This window comes from Odocoileus virginianus, chromosome 17, assembly GCF_023699985.2.
Source record: "Odocoileus virginianus isolate 20LAN1187 ecotype Illinois chromosome 17, Ovbor_1.2, whole genome shotgun sequence".
Lineage (NCBI taxonomy): Eukaryota > Metazoa > Chordata > Mammalia > Artiodactyla > Cervidae > Odocoileus > Odocoileus virginianus.
This window is the reverse complement of record NC_069690.1, coordinates 19,995,053-20,013,875: the sequence shown is the minus strand read 5'-3', so window position 1 is coordinate 20,013,875 and position 18,823 is coordinate 19,995,053. Positions and strand designations below refer to the sequence as shown.

Here is an 18,823-nt window from a genome sequence, read left to right as displayed (position 1 = left end):
GATTGATTTATTAACTAATTCAATCATTCATGCCCTGATGCCTTCCATATGAGATCTAATGTAACTTAAAAAGAATCACCCATGCAATTGTCAAAATGGTAGAGCAAAACTGAAATAAAGAAGTAAGATCAGGAGAAGAGGAACATGAAGTAGCAGCAACAGGAGCTTAACCAATGCCATATAATTTCATCAAATATTTGGAGGATAGAAAGTTTGCTATTTGATCCATTCTTAAATGAGAAAAGAAACTGCAGATAGGAGGAAAATTTTTTTTATCTTGTAAGTTCTACTATTTGTTGGTGAAAGGTAAAATAATAAAATAGCATTGCAGTAAAATATGAATACTTGTTGGGATAATTATTGTTAAATACATGGTTTACTGAGAGCTAAAAGCTATTCTTTGCTCTCTCTGTTGAGTAGATCTTCCTTTGTAAGTCTTCAAAAACAAGACAGAGCCTCATCTGCCTCACGTAGTTAGATGTGGAACTACAAGGAAGAGGAATTGCTGGAATGATTTCTATTGTTTTAATATCTAATTCCCTTTGTATACCTGGATCATAGCTTCAAAGTGGTTTCAGGGCCACATAACCATAAAAAAAATTGTATACAGTTGGCCCTTTGTAGCTGCAGGTTCTGCATCTGTGGCTTCAACTGTGGATCAAAAATATTCAGGAAAAAAAAAATCCAGAAAGTTCCCGAAAGCAAAACTTGAATTTGCCACACATGGGCAACTATTTACATAGCATTCACATTGCATTTTCAACTATTTACAAATCATTTACATTATACTAGGTATTATAAGTGATCTAGATTTAAAGTATGTGGGAGGATCCATCAGTTATATGCAAATACTAGTCGATTTTATATAAGGGGTTTGAGCATCTTGAATGTTGGTATTTGTGGTGGGGGGAAATTTTGGGTGGATGATATTCATGGAACAATCCCCTGCAGACACTAATGGACAACTGTACTAATGCATATGCTTTAAAGAGCATTATAATAGCACTACGTGTACACTACCACCTCAAACAGTCATCTTGAATATGTTTAGGTCCATTGGCTCAAGGACAAAATAGTGCAAGTGTCACTCTGCCATTGTGCCTCGGCTAAGTCCGGTCCTTACCATTGGGAACCACAGTAAATTAAAGGTTATTGAATTAGAGTGCCATCTGTTCTTCCTGGCTTTGTTAACATGTACCTGCGAACCTCGAGTTACCACAGATTAAATTTGCCTGTTCTTCATCTTCATGTTTGGCATACTTCATGTTCCAGTTACAAGTCAGAAATTCACCTATAAGATACATATGCCATAATATAGTCAACTTCACTTTCAAAATGTTTTTGCTCTGGAGTATGAAAGAAAGGAAAATTAAATGAGGAGTCACCTGTCCATGACTTTCCTTCTATTTTTTGGGACTTGGGTTCGCAGGATTTGTCTTTCTGAACTTCCTTTTTAGCAGGTTCTAAAAGGTATAAAAGAAAATGCCTATGAGTTGAACATTATGTATTCTAAAGTTAATAAATGAAAGAAATATCTTGCATACAGAACACAAAAGCATTCTTTTGGGTCCTTTCCTGTATATGTTGTATCATAATGGTATCATTTAATAACTTAATCACAAAGATATCACTTAAGAGCTTTAGTTTTTGAGAGCAACTCTGTGACAAAGGCTATGTATTGTACCCAAACTTGGCCCTGCAAAATGAGGGCTATATTTCCCAGCCTCCCAGACCGCAGGTGTCACTATGTGCCTAAATTCTGATGAATGAACAAGATAGAAAGGAAATGATGTAATGTCTATCCTTTTTCCTTTCTCCTCGCCTACTGATTGGGATGCGGACATGGTGGTGTGGACATCTTGGAGTGTGGGCTGGAGGAGACACAAGGCAGAAAGAGCTCGAGCCACTGTTGATTTCTTGGGGCCGATTCGTCAAATAAGTTTTGACTTTTATATGAGAAACAAAGAAACTCCTGTTTTGTTTAGACATTATTTTGTTTTGGTTTTGTTTGTTTTTTTAGACACTGTTATTTTGGATCACTGTTACAGAGAGTCAAAATTAACGGTAACTTCACTAATTTTTCAGGCTGTATCCCCACTATGTAAGGAGAACCAGAAATTAGTAGCCCTGTTCTCAGGAGAAATAAATATAATGCTGAAAAAATGAAAGATTTCAAATTAGTTAATGATAGTATAAAATCCTTAACAAAGGTTACCCGTCTCTTATGAATTTTAAATAAGAACTTTCTTTGGGACTGTAGAAGTTTAGAATTTAAAAAAAAAATGCCTAGAAAGCATATTAAAAAGAAGAGACATTATTTTGCCAACAAAGGTCCATAAAGCTAAAGCTATGGTTTTTTCAGTAGTCATGCATGGTTATGAGAGCTGGACCATAAAGAAGGCTAAGCACTGAAGAATTGATGTTTTTGAACTGTGGTGTTAAAAAAGACTCTTGGGAGTCCCCTGGACTGCAAGGAGATCAAACTAGTCAATCTTAAAATCAACCCTGAATATTCATTGGAAGCAATGATACTGAAGCTCCAATACTTTGGCCACCGGATTCGAAGAGCTGACTCATTAGAAAAGACCCTGATGCTGAGAAAGATTGACGGCAGGAGGAGAAGGGGATGACAGAGGACGAGATGGTTGGATGGCATCACCAATTCAATGGACATGAGTTTGAGCAAGCTCTGGGAGTTGGTGAAGGACAGGGAAGCCTGGCGTGCTGCAGTTCATAGGGTCTCAGACAGTCAGACACGACTGAGCGACTGAACAGCAGCAACAACTGAGGCCTTAAGTGGCATTGAGATTGGCTCTTGAAAAGATTATAATTCTTCAACTAAAGGGGCATAAATTTGCAAAGGCAATTCCCAAGAAAAGTCTTCTGCAGAGTAAATATTTGAAATCCAGGGTGTTTTCTGTCTGAAATATGACCTTCAGAAACTCTTCTAGAACATCTTATATGCAACTGAAAAAAGTGAAATACTTTTAAAATTTGAAATAAAAGAAATTTTTAAAAGTGATTTCTAATATCAGATACTCCATTTAAAATAAAACAGCTTCTGTGCCTTTTCAGAAGTCCAATGAAAATTTTTGCAAGTAATACTACCAGATTTCTTCCTTACAAATGGGCTTCTAGTGTAGAGGGATTTCCAGGTAAATTGACAGTAGAGACTTTCTAGTTTGCATGCAATTGATTGTTCAAAGTCTAGACTCATACTGAATAGCAAAATATGTCTGCAGTTTGCATGACCTTATATGTCACAAAGAGATCCTAACTGAAATGAAGATTTTTCTGCATACTTTAAAAACCGCTCTAGAAAACAAGGAGCTGATGTAGGAAAGTGATATTACTACCTGAAAGATGATCTTCTGGGCTTGATACTCCTGTTTTCTCTTGCAGTTCAGGACTTATGAAGAGTAGCTCTTCGTATGGTTGTCCTTGAGTCCTTTCTTCCTGTGGAGGGATTTCAGTATGCTCAAAGAAAATAGATTCCCTAGATGTTTTACTTTCTCCTACAATACTACCTTTACTCAATTGTGAAGTGAAGTCTGTGTCCTGTTGTTCTTCTGGAATTGTTTCTCTGGGTGATTGTGGTTCTGCAGTTGACCTTCTGTGTGGTTCTTGTTCTACTCCCGACTCCCTGCCTTCTTCTTGCTCTGCAGTTGACCCACTGTGTGGTCCTTGATCTGACTGTGATTCTCCGTGTGCTTCCTGTTCTGCCACTGTCTCTCTGGATTGCTCAAGATCTGATCGTGACTCTCTGCGTGATCCCTGTTCCTCAGTTGACTTTCCGTGTGATCCTTGTCCTGCTGTTGACCCTTTATGTTGTCCTTCTGTTGTAACTGATCCTTCGGAAAGTCCTTGTTCTGCTGTTGATTCGATGTGGGTTCCTTGTGGTACTCCTTGTTCTGTTATTGGCTCACGATGTGGTCTTTGTTCTGTTATTAACTCTCTACTTGGTCTTTGTTCTGGAGTTGACCCTGTGTAGGTTCCTTCTTTTGATACTGATTCTTTGTTCAGTTCTTGTTCTCCAGTTGACTCTTCAGGTTGTTCTTGTTCTCTGGTTGAAATTCCATTTGGTCCTTGTTCCACAGTTGCCCCTCTCTGCTGTTCTGGTGGGCTTTGTGGTAGTGATGATTCTCTATAGTGTTCACGTTGATCTTCTGGGCTTGCTGATAATTTACTTTGGGTTTTGCCAACATGTTTTTCAGAAGGTATTGTGTTCATCTCTAAGAGAACATTGTCAAAGTCTTCATAAATGTGTTTCTGATTATCCATGTCTCCCCAGAACTCAGGTAAGTCTATCTCTCCAAATTCAACAAATGGCCCTAACACAGAAAACAAAACATTTACCTAAACAGTTGATCTATAATTTAGAATCAGAGCTAATAACTTAATGCAAAAAAGCAGTAGGCACAGTAATGGTGCCCACAGAACTATTGCTTTAAATGAATATCAATTACATTTCCCAGCAACACAATAAAAAACAAAAAGGTATCTAAAGGAACATAAAAGATGCTCACTACTGGAAATTAGAAATAATCCCTTCCTAAAATGTATGGAAATGAACATGATTTCTTCTGTTGATGCTTGAAGAGTAGCTTAGACTTTCAAGGCAAACAGAATTTATCCTCTCCTCTTAGTCCTCCCACAATAAGCATAGCATAGGGCTGAGGAAAGAGCAAATGTCTTCCACCTCAAACCCTGCCATTTTTGACAACACAGGAAGGTATTATGCTAAGTCAAATAAGGCAGACAGAGAAAGACAAATACCACATGATCTAATTTACATCTTTAAAACAAACAAATAAAACAAAACAAAAATAGACTCATAGTTACAGAGAACAAATGGGTGGTTGCTAGAAGGGAGGGGGTTTGAGGTATGAGTGAAACAGTTGAAGGGAATTAAGACATGCAAACCTCCAATTATATAATAAATAAGTCATATTATTAAATAATAAATAATATACAGCATAAGGAATATGGTCAATCATAATAACTAATGTAGGGGGACAGAATGTTACTAGAGTCATCATGGTGATTATTTCCTATCATATGAAAATATCAACATTGTGTACATTTGAAACTAACATAATATTGTACATCAATTATATTTCAATAAAAAAATGCTTGGTAGAAAAAAATTTTTCTTAGAAATCTTAGAATTCTAAGTTGGACATTAAAACTGGAATTACCATTATCAACTTAATTTCCAAAACATTCAGGTTGTCACTAAAGCAGCCCTTCATTTGAATTTAGCTCAATTCTGACTTAACAACTTTTAGTATTGCACTGTAGTGAAAACACATCTAGTTCAACTAGATGGTAATGGTAATTATCATTGTATGGCATGAACAACTAGACATAGCCATCATGATTTAAGGGAGGTGTTATATGGAGGGATTCCATGGTGATAGAATGATGTTGTTTTATCACATCCATGTACTGCTTCACTCCAGCTTGAGCATACTCCCTCTAGGTGGCACTTACATTGTCTTGGGTTTCGGAGTATACCTCTGAGCACTTTTGAACTTTGGTCATAGAATGTTTCCAGCAAGGCCAATGTCCTCTGACGATCCAAAAACCCTACCTAAGCAGAAAGTTGGCAATCAGTTGTTACATGAGATTTGAAACTTTTACATAGATGGAATATTGAAACTCCTAACTATACTTTTTATCCCCAAATTTCTGTACTTCTTCTTAGCTCCAGTTCATACTTAAAAGCACTGTCAATAGTGTGTTTCACACACTATTGTGTCATATAATCAATAATATGTCATATTTCACATTCACTACTAGGAGGTTACATTCAGATCTGCAGACAATCCAGAACAAATATTTAGGTCATTGTGGTATGCATTTACAGCTTTGTTCCCAACTTCATTTAGTATGCTCTTTTTCTTCTTTCATTGCCGGGAGCCGTTATGGGAGGTCCCACCCGTGACGAGGTCATGAAGAAAATACAAGGCAGGCAAGGCCGTCCAGGACCCCATCCATGATGAGGTCACGAGGATAAAACCTGACAGGCAAGGCCGTCTAGGATCAGGGACCCTCCAGGTTGGCCTCGGCCTCTACACCACCCTGTATCCTCCCCACTCTTCTGCTGTTGTTCTTGTTCGCCCTGCTGCGGATTCTTGTTTTGCCTGCTGAGAGCTCTCCTGCTCCTCTTTCACTGAATGAGGACCAACTTAAAACCCTAATTAATAAATCTCATGGATGCTGGTACCCTATGAAGGGGCCAGGGATGAAGGAAATGCTTCAATTGAAACCCTTTTGCTGGCATTCTGGCTTGTTTGATAAATACGTGCTCTCATTGCACAAAATGCTCATGATTGTTCTAAACATCCTAAGCACAGTACGCTAACAAAAGAAACTATTAAGCATAGGTCCCTCCGCGGGGTGAGAAAAGCCCCACAAATATTATAGCCACATATACGCCTAATAGAAAATAGTTTAGATAGAGATTAGCTGGTGACTTCTTGCAGGTAATTAACTTTTGGACTAAGAGTCTGTTTTGTGCCATATCTGCTGTTTTTGCAATCCTTTGCATTTCTGTTCTGTGAAAATGTAATCCTATCTAGTTCCCTTGGAGATGACACCTAATAGAAAGAAAATAGATTAACCACAAAAAAGACAGTGTCAGCTACTGAAGTTGCTTAAAGTTGCACCAGGTGCAAGCCATAAATTGTCAACAGGCCTGAGAGCCAAAAGATATTATACATAGAGATTAACCATAAAAAAGGCCCTAATAGGCACAGAGCCCTTTGGGGGATGAGGAAGCCCTATTAGAGAATGCAAAAAATATTGTTTTAAAAGTGGTTATTAGATCAACGTTTGATTGATGTTAATGTGCTGAGGTTGTGCAGTGGAAACTATTATTAATATAGTTAAAGATATAGTAAAATAATAGTTTCTCCCTAGTGTAAAAACAATAAGATAATTGTTAATTTTAACCAGGAGTGCTAAACAGGGGCCGCCTCTCCAGAGCCACAGAGTCTTTGTTTAACAAAACTTTTCAGATAAATTTAGCTGAGAATTTCCGCAAAAAGACTGACTTTTATGTTAACAGGATTGTATTTCTATTATGTTGCAATTTGCTGTACCATGAGACTGCCACTTTTCTGTTTTCTGCTGAGCTCAAGGCCAGAAGATAATGTACAAAACATCTATGGGAAAAGACTCTCGTAAACAAAAATATACAGAGCACACCTGGTTTCCTGAGTGACAAGCTGATATAATGTTAAACTAAGTCTGTGTGCTTATCTGCCTCTTAGAAATGTACCAACTTAGGGAATAAAGGCTACGGTGAAAAATAAAGCAACTGCCAGACTCTGCCGCACCTTCCTGGTCTGGTCTCTCTCTCTTTCTTTCTCTCTCTTCCTTGCAGACTTGGCCCTATCAAGGCTGGTCTCACATGTCTTCTCTCTCGCCGACGCTGTTCATCCTGAGGGTTCCCCTGGATCCTGCTGGGGCTGGACCCCGGCATTTCATCCTACATTTTAAAATCTATGTTCTTTTGTTGCTTTTTATCTATTCTTATAAGCTTCTTTATAAGGACTGATGCTAAAGCTGAAGCTCCAGTACTTTGACCATCTGATGTGAAGAGCTGACTCATTAGAAAAGATTCTGATTCTGGGAAAGATTGAAGGTAGAAGGAGAAGGGGATGACAGAGGATGAGATGGTTGGATGGCAGCACTGACTCAATGGACATGAGTCTAAGCAAGTTCTGGGAGATGGTGAAGGACAGGGAAGCCGGGCGGGCTGCAGTCCATGGGGTCACAAAGAGTCAGACATGACTAAGTGACTGAATAACATAACCTTCCTTAAATCTTTTCAGGAATATGGGGATACAAACAAATAAGCATAAGGTTCATAAACAAATATATTTCAGCAAAGTTGGAATCTATTTTTGCAAAGTCATTTGGTGTCCTAGCACAATAGTGCGTTCCTAAATTCCCTGATGGCTCAGTTGGTAAAGAATCTGCCTGCAATGCAGGAGACCCCAGTTCAATTCCTAGGCCGGGAAGATCCCCTGGAGAAGGGATAGGCTAGCCACTCCAGTATGGGCTTCCCTTGTGGCTCAGCTGGTAAAGAATGCACCTGAAATGTGGGAGACCTGGGTTCAATCCCTGGGTTGGGAAGATCCCCTGGAGAAGGGAAAGGGTACTCACCCCAGTATTCTGGCCTGGAGAATTCCATGGACTATATAGTCCATGGGGTCGCAAAGAGTCAGACACGACTGAGTGGCTTTCACTTTCACTTTCAAATCCTATACCTAGAAATACTTTTTTATATAAACGTTTCTTGTTTTTAAGAAGCAGAATAAAATGTGGTAGGCTTTCTATTCCCCAAAGAGAAAAGCAGCTCTTTTCTCTAGGAAGACAACAGCATAGACAATCCTAAGCAAAAAAAAAATCCTAAGCAACCCACTCTTAAAAACGGGAAAGAAACTTAGAGACAAGTTATAAATCATATGCAGTGCCACTCAAGATGTAGTCTGCAAGCTGGTACCAGTCTGTGTGTGATGAGAAAGGTAGGAATTGAAAATAGCATCTATAAAATGTTATAGCAACTTGAGAAAATAACATAATAAATCAGATTTGAATTTGGTAGTAACACAATGTGGACTGTATTTTTTTTTTTTAATCAGTAGCTATTTATTAAAGTTGAAGAGAAGGGACTTCCCTGATTGCCCAGTGGTTAGGACTTTGCCTTCCAGTGCAGGGGGTGCAGGTTCGATCCCTGGTTGGGGAACTAAGATCTCACATGTCTTGTAGCCAAAAAGCAAAACATAAAACAGAAGCTATGTTGCAATAAATTCAATAAAGCCTTTAAAAAAAATGGTTCACATAAAAAAAAATCTTTTTAAAAGAAGTCAAGGGGAAAACCAAGAGAAATTGTAGGAACTGGTAAAACAAAAAAAAATTCAACATAAATCAGTAATTCACTTCCCTGTGTTTGTTAATAGCTCTTAGACTAGAATATGTTTGGATTGTATTTTTATTTTCTTTTTCCCTCTTAGTAATCCATTTTCATCATCAGTCCACATATTAAAAATATCACCATCAACAACCTAAAGACTGGTCCTTCGCAACAGATAGTGTGAGAAACACTGCTTTAAGAGGCTTCTCCTACCTTCCCACGGTCACAATGCAGGAAGAGTTCAGCAAACATCTGTCTCCGCATGTCAATTTTTATGATTTCCCTGAATTCTTCCGCACAATGGCAAAGGTGCTTAAGGAGCTTCTCAAACGTTTCACTTTTAAAGCCTGCAATGTGCAAAGAGACGAGCTGTGTAGAAAAAGAGGATAGGTGATTGATTAAAAACTGTATTCTTCGCTTGGATTTTTTCCCCCAAGGATTCCACTGATGTGCATGCAATTATTGGCTGCAATTTTTTCCATATCATCTGCTGTCACTTAGATAAAGCATTTTCAAATTAATGCTGTTCTATGGCTATGCTGCAGAGATAGGGGATCAATACAGTCCCCAACACCATAGACAAGTTACATACACCATAGACCAGTACACACTGTTGGAACAGTTTCCCTCTAGGTCACATCAGTGTTATATGGGAGAAGTTGTTAACCTCATGGTATGAAACAGCAGCAGTCATAAAATGTGGCCAGTAAATGAATAGTTCTTCAAATGGAATGCAGTTTTTCTTTTGATGTAGGGGATATAAGAGCATGTGTTTTCGTTTTCCAAGACTGGCTACATTTAATTACTGGCATGTAAGGCACGGGGATGGCTTCCGAGGTGGCTCGGAGGTAAAGAATCATCCTGCCAATGCAGAAGATAAAGGAGACATGGGTTCAGTCCCTGGGTTGGGAAGATCCCCCGGAGGAGGGCATGGCAACCCACACTGGTATTCTTGTCTGAAAAATCTCATGGACACAGGACTGGTAGGGTAGAGTCCATGGGGTCACAAAGAATCAAGCACAACTTAGAGACTAAATGATAACAACAAATCCTTTGTCTATGATTTGTTTTTTCTTTTGAATATCTGTGCTCTTAGGTTATACCTCTTGAGGCCTGGTGAATAGAATCCCAGACGTGAGATTGTTTGCTTAGAAGTAAATGCATCTGAGGTCTTCCCTGGTGGTCCAGTGGCTAAGACTCCAAGTTCCCAATGCAGGGAGCCTGGGTTCAGTCCCTGATCAAGGAAACAGAACCCATAGGCAGCAAATAAGACCTCACATGCCGCAACTAAAGATGCTGTGTGCTACAACCAAGACCCAGTGCAGCTAAATAAATAAACATTAATAAAAAGAAGGTAAACGCTTCTGTATTTTTTGGTGGGTTTTGATATCAGGCTTGTATAGCCTTTTTCACTCTCACTTTTTGCACTCCCACAACTAATTTATGAGTGGTCATTTCTCCTCAGCCTCAACATCAATGTGTATGACTTTCCAGATTTCTGCTAATTTGACAGATCAGGAATATTACAATCTTGTTCTATCCTTGACTATAAGTATCTCAGTGAGTTTCTCAGTGGGATCCTCTTTAAGTGTTAACCCACTTCTTTCTCTGAACCAAGCAAAGAGATAGCCAAATTTGTACAGAATGACCCTGCTTCCATAGCTAGATTTCCATTTTTCACTTCCTCTTTAATATCATCTAGGCAAATTTAGGATGTATTATGTAAGAAATATGACTTGAATCCATATTAGTGAATCATAAACCATCCTTCAACTGGCTTAGAGATCAAAAGAGGGAAATTTAAAGCAGAGCAAAGGAGCTTTTCTAAATATTTCATTTCCTTAACAGCTTCTTGATGGGTTAATGAGCACAGTTAAGTTCTCATTTGTTGCCTTGGGAAGCAGAGTAGTGTATAGGTTAAGACCTCACATTTTGTCCGGGTTCAAGCCTCAGTTCCTATATTTACTGGCTGAGTAACCTAGGATGAGGGAAGATACCCTGGAGAAGGAAATGGCAACCCATTCTAGTATTCTTACCTGGAAAAACCCATGGACAGAGGAGACTGGCAAAAGAGTCTGACACGACTTAGCGACTAAACAACAACCATCACCTTGAATGAGTCACTGGACTTTACAGTCCCTTAATTTGTTTCCTTAATAGCTATCACAGTAGCTATTTCACTGGGTCATGAAGAGGCTCCTTTTTATAAACAAAGCATAGGTATTTCATGCATTAAGTTCTGTGAAGTCTTGTTTCCTTTTGAACTAGGTAAAGAAATTGATGGAGAAGGTTTTCTTTATCAAATAAAAGTCCTCTCAGCTGACATTCACATTTTAAAAGGAAAAATCCAACGAGATCAGTGGTTCTCAAAGTGTGGTCCCTTGAGAACTTGTTAGAATTGAAAATTTAGGGGCCCTACTCCAAACCTACTGAATCAGAAACTCTGGGGTGAGACCTAGAATCTATGTTTTTAGAAGTCTTCTGAGTGATTCTTTCGCTTAAACTCACTGAAGTTTGAACTAGATGGTCTGGGGAAACTGGTCCTAATTATACCAGCATTCTAAGATCCTACTGTTCAGTCTTCAGTCAATTTTTCTTGAATAGTAGATACTTTTCTAAATTATTGGTAAGGTAGAATTATTAAATAATTGATATTTCTGGCAATATTGTGGCTCTGTCTTCTAAAGCTGAAATAAAAATTACTGATTCATGAAAAGATTCCTCTTGTTGGGACTTTGCCGGTGGTCCATGGGGGATGCAGGTTTGATCCCTGGTCAGAGACTAAGATCCATCATGCTACTGCTGCTACTGCTGCTAAGTCACTTCAGTCGTGTCCGACTCTGTGCGACCCCATCCCTGGGATTCTCCAGGCTACGCATGGCCAAAAATAGAGAGAGAGAGAATAAAAGATTCATCTTGTTTTGTATTAAGTTTTTGGGAACTGACCTCAAAGCCATATGAGTTTTCTGGCTGTGGGAATGCTACCAAATCAAGAATTAGTTTAACTGTTTCTCCGAGACACATTTGAACATTCTAGATTTAGAGCCTATGGATTTTGTGAATGAGCATGTTCTGTAAGCCTGGGCTGTATGACATGAAAGACTACCAGATGCCAATTGAACTACATATCAAATTCCGAATAGAACAATTACAACAGTCTGCCAGTGTCTCTTGTAAAAACAAAAAAGTGAAAACATATGGTAGCCTTTGTGTTTTTACATCCTCCCAAGGAAGGAATCAATTAATATCCATAAATCCTGACATGACTGCTTGGATGAATTTAGGAATTTGATTAACTACTAAACTGTTTAATCACTTTTTGAGCTGTCAAACATTTGATCTGTGCTCAGTCATGTTGTCTGTATGTACTGGATCCCAGCGTAATGAATTCTAGGCTTTTCATTTCTGACAGGAAAATCACAATGTTGAGGATGCGGTAAATGTCATGTTTAAGAGGTTGGTAGTTATCGTTACATTTTACAGCCTTGGGATTCACACGCTTAATTATAGACATACAGGGGAGTTCATGAAGTGGGTGATCTGACAGCAACAGTAAGAAAGTGTTTGGAAACTATGTTAGGTATTAACTTCCAAACTGTATTTGTAAGCTTTGGTAGTAAATAACATTTCAGAAATGTCTGCAAATAAGAACTAGAGAATATTGAAATACACAGTGTATTTGCTGTCTATCATTGAAGAAGTGGTGTGTTCATATAGCACGTGGAATCTAGAAAAATGGTACTGATGAACCTATTTGCATAGCAGAAATAGAGACTCAGACATCGAGAACAAGTGTAGAGATACCAAGCGGGGGAGGAGGGTGGGATGAAGTGGGAGACTGGGACTGACATGTGTACGCTGCTATGAATGCAGTAAGTAACTAGTGAGAGCCTACTGTCTAGCACAGGCAGCTCTCTCTGATGCTCTCTGGTGATCTGGATGAGAGGGATATCCAGGAGGGAGGGGACATGTGTATACATATGGCTGATTCACTTTGCCGTATGGCAGAAACTAGCACAGAGCTGTGAAATAACTTTATACTCCAATAAATTTAAAAAAAAATATGACCGTTTTAAAATTTGTGTAGGGAACACAATATCTACTTGAACAACTCACTGTAAAAATGATGCAAATGCTAAGTTTTGCCTCTTAGACAGTTGTCTCACGGGAGCCAGAGTGCTCTGAGAATTCAAAATGAACTTGACACACTCCCAAAATATATTTCTTATGAGTCTAAATATTCTATTTATAATCAAAACAATCTCAAATAAACTAGCACATTTTACATTTAAAATTGTTCCTGTCAATGTACACACCGCTATATTTAAAATGGGTAAACCAACAAGGACCCACTATATGCCACAGGGAACTCTGTTCAATATTATGTAGTAACGTAAATGGGAAAAGAAATTGAAGAATAGACACATGTATATGTATAACCAAATCACTTTGCTGTACCCCTGAAACTAACACAACATTGTTAATCAACTACACTCCAATATAAAATAAAAATGTAAAAGAAATCATTCCTGTCAATAAAGAAATATTTAAAGCATTGTTCTTAGTGTTCTTTCTAAAGTAAGGAACTACAAGGTGGAGATACATAAGTAGAAGAAATTTAAAACTCATGAACACTAGAAAACTTTCCTACATGAACCCTGGTCCACTGAAGTCTCACTTTTATTCTACTGTGTATCCCTCAGCATCATGATAAAAAGATAATAGTATAACTCATAATGTTTTGCACATGTTCATTGCTTTGTAATTGTCTTTTTGTGGCATGTGTTCTTAACTTGGGGACTTCCCCAAGGGCTCAGCAGGTAAAGAATCCACCTGCAACACAGGAGACTCAGGTTCGATCCCTGGGTCAGAAAGATCCCCGGGAGGAGGAAATGGCAACCCATTCCTGTGTGGGAAATGCCATGGACAGAGGAGCCTGGTGGGCTACAGTCCACAGGTCGCAAAGAGTCAGACACGACCGAGCACGCATGCACATCCTTACTTTGCTTATATTTTGATTCTTCCATTCCACGTACCCTATTCTGGCTTCATTCAGTGTATGTATGCACATGTGCACACATATACACACATGGACATAAATGCCTGCCTATACCCACAGGCACACTCCCATGCAACAATGCATTATTTGATCCTTAAGTGTAAGAAATACAACTCGAATTTCGAGCTCTGTTCTAGCACAGAAAGTAAATAGTATATACTTAAGAAGTAACAGGCCAGAAGTAAATGTTCTAAAATAGCTATTTTTGGTCTTCATTTACTGGAATAAAACAGATGAAAAGAGAGATTGTGGTCAACAAAAAGATCATCATCTGTTCATTTACCCACCAGAAAACAGAAATGCTAGAAAAATGATGTGAATATGGAAGCATATGTGGCCATTCATTCTCTCCATGTGTCTTTTTCTCTACATTATCAGTAATTATTACTCAGTGACTCTTATTTTTTCCAAACATGCTCCAACCTGAATGCTAATTACACTGCTCATTAAAACAGAGGAGCAATTGCATAGCATAGTATCGCCACTGGGTGGCGCCTGTGTGTAATAGCCGACATTTATAATTTCGTTTTGTTTCAGTTTGAGTGCTGGCAGAACAACCTTAAAACACACTCTTTAAAAGCAAATATTCCATCCATGCTATACATGAACCTTATAAACTAAAGTTACTTCAATAAAAAATAAATTTTTAAAAATTTCGGTGTTCTAAACACTACTTCTTTGTCTAATGTCATGTCTTAGAGATTTATTGATCAGATAAATAAATATATCCAATAATATATTTTTAAAAATATATCCAATAATATTTTATATAAGAAATACTTCCTTGGTTTCTGTTTATGTAATAGCTCTTCACTCTACATAAAGTACCTTAAGATGTGCTATTTGCATTTTAGGAGAAGGAGGAAACTGTCAGAAAAACTATTATTATTAGCCCAAACCACTCATTAAAAAGAAGTTTATTTATATAAACACACATATATGTATGCAAATACATATATATAGATATATACATCTACAAAGATATTACATAGAATGCTAAAAGTTCCTATTAACTCTGTATACACACACACACACACACACACACACACACACATATATATATATATATATATATATATATATATATATATATATATAGTTTCCCTGGTGGCTCAGAGGGTAAAGAATCCTCCTGCAATGTGGGAGACCTGGGTTCAAACCCTGGTTGGGAAGATTCTCTGGAGAATGGCATAGCAGCCCACTCCAGTATTCTTGCCTGGAGAATCCCTATGGACAGAGGAGCCTGGTGGGCTACAGTCCATGGGATTGCAGAGTTGAATACAACTCAGTGACTAAGCACAGCACATATATATATATTTCACCCTTACTCATTTTCTCCTTTGTGTGGACTTACATACACATATACACACAAATATCATATATGGTTATATATATATATATGTATTCATATATGATATGTATGTATGTGTATGTGTACATATTGTTGAAATAATTAAACGAATGAAGGGAGGAAATAAAACTGACATCAGGCTTCACAATATTCAATACCAGAAAATAATTAAGCAATGTCTATATTGTTTCGAGGTGGAGAGAAAAGGTGACCCAAATACAGTATATTCATTCAAAATACAGTTTCAGAGGCAATATGCAGGCATTTTCAACATAAAAGAAGTCAAAAAATATAGCACCCTTGTGACCTTCTCAAAAAAACTTTACAAGAAATTTAGCCAAGTAAGAGATGAATAAAAATAAATAACTCAGGAATAGAAAAACCATTGTAAAAAGACAGGAGGTGAACCTCAAATCCATGTAATTATTAGACTAAGATTAATCAACTATAGGAACCGTAATTACAGGGAAAAAAGTAAATAATGTAAATCTGGATAAAATAACTAAACTTGAGGGAATTCCCTGACAGTCCACTGGTTAGGACTTTGTGCTTTCACTGCTGGGGCCTGGGTTCAATACCAGATCAGGGAACTAAGATCCCACAAGCCATGGGGCATGGCCAAGAGAAAAAAACTAAACTAAACTTGGGGAACACAGAAAGGAAAGAAGATAGGAAGACATGAGGAAATATTAAACCCTTCACCTTTTATACTAGTGTGTCAACTGTTATTTTATGTAATTGAAATATGTGATTTAAAAAATGACTGTAACCTTTTCTGATCTTCATCATATTGCCTTTGCTTAGAATGATTTTAGAATAATTTTTGTGAAGATATGTCCAATTTCAATAATTCCCTTATTTATACTTTAGTTTCTCTTTCCTCTGTTGGAATCAAGCACAATTAAATACTTTTTATTTGAAGTAATTAAAATTTTACAACAAAATTTATGACATCCACATTATATATCCCTCTATTCACTGAGACATTATATACATCTCTATTTACTGAGACAAAAAATATAAAGCTGTTTTAAATGATGTTCATCTAAGACTAACAATGGTTATTTCTGGGTAAGAAATTAATGATAGGGACTTCCCTGGTGGTCCAGTGGCTAAGACTCTGTGTTCCCAATGCAGGGGGCCCAGGTTTGATCCCTGGTTGAGGAACTAAGAGTTCACATGCTGCAACGAAGACCCAGTGCAGCCAAATAAATAAATAAATACTTTGAAAAAGAAATTATGAAAATTTTTAAAGCCTCATCTTTGCACTTTTATGAGTTGTTTGAATACTTTTTGCTTAGTCATGATAATTTTTACAAAATCAAGTAATTTTTCCTTACAAAAATATTCCATGGTGTTATTAAGAATTAATCCTATTAATAGGTTATGGGAATATATACATTGTTATTCTATTTTTATATTTATCTGTGCTTTTAAAATTCTCCACCCTACTATATTTTTTAAAGTTTTAAGGCTATAATTTCTCAACTGAGTAAATATTTAGTAACATTCCATACAATTAGATGTAAGATCTTGACCCAATAATTTCTAAATAAAGTATTTTTCAATTTCAAAATGGTTGGGCTTACATAATTTTAAAATTGCTTATATTCCAGTTTTATTACATAACAAATAGGCTTCCCTAGTAGCTCAGCTGGTCAAGAATCTGCCTGCAATGCAAAAAACCCCAGGTTGATTCCTGGGTCATGAAGATCCGCTGGAGAAGGGATAGGCTACCCACTCCAGTATTCTTGGTCTTCCCTGGTAAAGAATCTGCCCGCAATGTGGGAGACCTGGGTTAGATCCCTCAGTTGGGAAGATACCCTGGAGAAGGGAATGGCTACCCACTCCAGTGTTCTGGCCTGGAGAATTCCATAGACTGTATAGTCCATGGGGTCCCAAAGAATTGGACAAGACTGAAAGACTTGCACTTTCAAGAAAATATAACATCAGATTAGTTTTTTGAAACTTACAAAGTTCTCCTGGTGGCCTATTTATGATAAAGTCTGATGAATATTCCTTGAAAACTAGATCAGGGTAACTGTAGGGACTGGAGTTCTGTATATGCTTGTAAAATGTCTTATTATATCAGTTCAGTTCAGTTCCTGAGTCATGTCCGACTCTTTGCAACACCAAGAACCACAGCACTCCAGGCCTTCCTGTGCATCACCAACTCCCGGAGTCCACACAAACCCATGTGCATTGAGTCAGTAATGCCATCCAACCATCTCATCCTGTCTTCCCCTTCTCCTCCTGCCCTCAATCTTTCCCAGCATCAGGGTCTTTTCCAATGAGTCAGTTCTTTGCATCAGGTGACCAAAGTATTGGAGCTTCAGCTTCAACATCAGTCCTTCCAATGAACACCCAGGACAGATCTCCTTTAGGATGGACTGGTTGGATCTCCTTGCAGCCCAAGGGACTCTCAAGAGTCTTCTCCAACACCACAGTTCAAAAGCATCAATTCTTCAGCACTCAGCTTTCTTTATAGTCCAACTCTCACATCCATACATGACCACTGGAAAAACCATAGCCTTGACCAGACGGACCTTTGTTGGCAAAGTAATGTCTCTTCTTTTTAATATGCTGTTCTAGGTTGGTCATCACTTTCCTTCCAAGGAGTAAGTGTCTTTTCATTTCATGGCTGCAATCACCATCTGCAGTGATTTTGGAGCCCAGAAAAATAACTTCTGACACTGTTTCCACTGTTTCCCCATCTATCTGCCATGAAGTGATGGGACCGGATGCCACGATCTTAGTTTTCTGAATGTTAAGCTTTAAGCCAACTTTTTCACTCTCCTCTTTCACTTTCATCAAGAGGCTCTTTAGTTCTTCACTTTCTGCCATAAGGGTGGTGTCATCTGCGTATCTGAGGTTATTGATATTTCTCCCGGCAATCTTGATTCCAGCTTCTGCTTCATCCAGCCCAGCATTTCTCATGATGTACCCTGCATATAAGTTAAATAAGCAGGGTGACAATATACAGCCTTGACATACTCCTTTCCCGATTTGGAACCAGTCTGTTGTTCCATGTCCAGTTCTAACTGTTGCTTCCTGACCTGCATACAGATTTCTCATGAGGCAGGTCAGGTGGTCAGGTATTCCCATCTCTTTCAGAATTTTTCACAGTTTATTGTGATCCACACAGTCAAAGGCTTTGGCATAGTCAATAAAGCAGAAATAGATGTTTTTCTGGAACTTTCTTGCTTTTTCAATGATCCAGTGGATGTTGGCAATTTGATCTCTGGTTCCTCTGCCTTTTCTAAAACCAGCTTGAACATCAGGAAGTTCACAGTTCACATATTGCTGAAGCCTGGCTTGGGGAATTTTGAACATTACTTTACTAGCGTGTGAGATAAGTGCAATTTTTGGCATTGCGTTTCTTTGGAATTGGAATGGAAACTGACCTTTTCCAGTCCTGTGGCCACTGCTGAGTTTTCCAAATTTGCTGGCATATTGAGTGCAGCACTTTTACGGCATCATCTTTCAG

General features: G+C 38.1%; 1 protein-coding gene across 6 annotated transcripts in view; it reads right to left on the bottom strand.

Moving 5' to 3' along the window:
* The window catches only part of EFCAB5 (EF-hand calcium binding domain 5), a 110,163-nt gene that overhangs the window by 33,598 nt on the left and 57,742 nt on the right, over positions 1-18,823 (bottom strand). For all 6 annotated transcript variants that reach the window (XM_070478796.1, XM_070478795.1, XM_070478798.1 and 3 more), the window contains 5 exons: positions 9,140-9,295; positions 5,494-5,593; positions 3,357-4,331; positions 1,386-1,463; positions 1,199-1,291 (listed from right to left, as the gene is read on the bottom strand). In XM_070478796.1, coding sequence (XP_070334897.1) covers positions 1,199-1,291; positions 1,386-1,463; positions 3,357-4,331; positions 5,494-5,593; positions 9,140-9,295 — 1,402 coding nt within the window. The remainder of the gene's footprint in view (positions 1-1,198; positions 1,292-1,385; positions 1,464-3,356; positions 4,332-5,493; positions 5,594-9,139; positions 9,296-18,823) is intronic.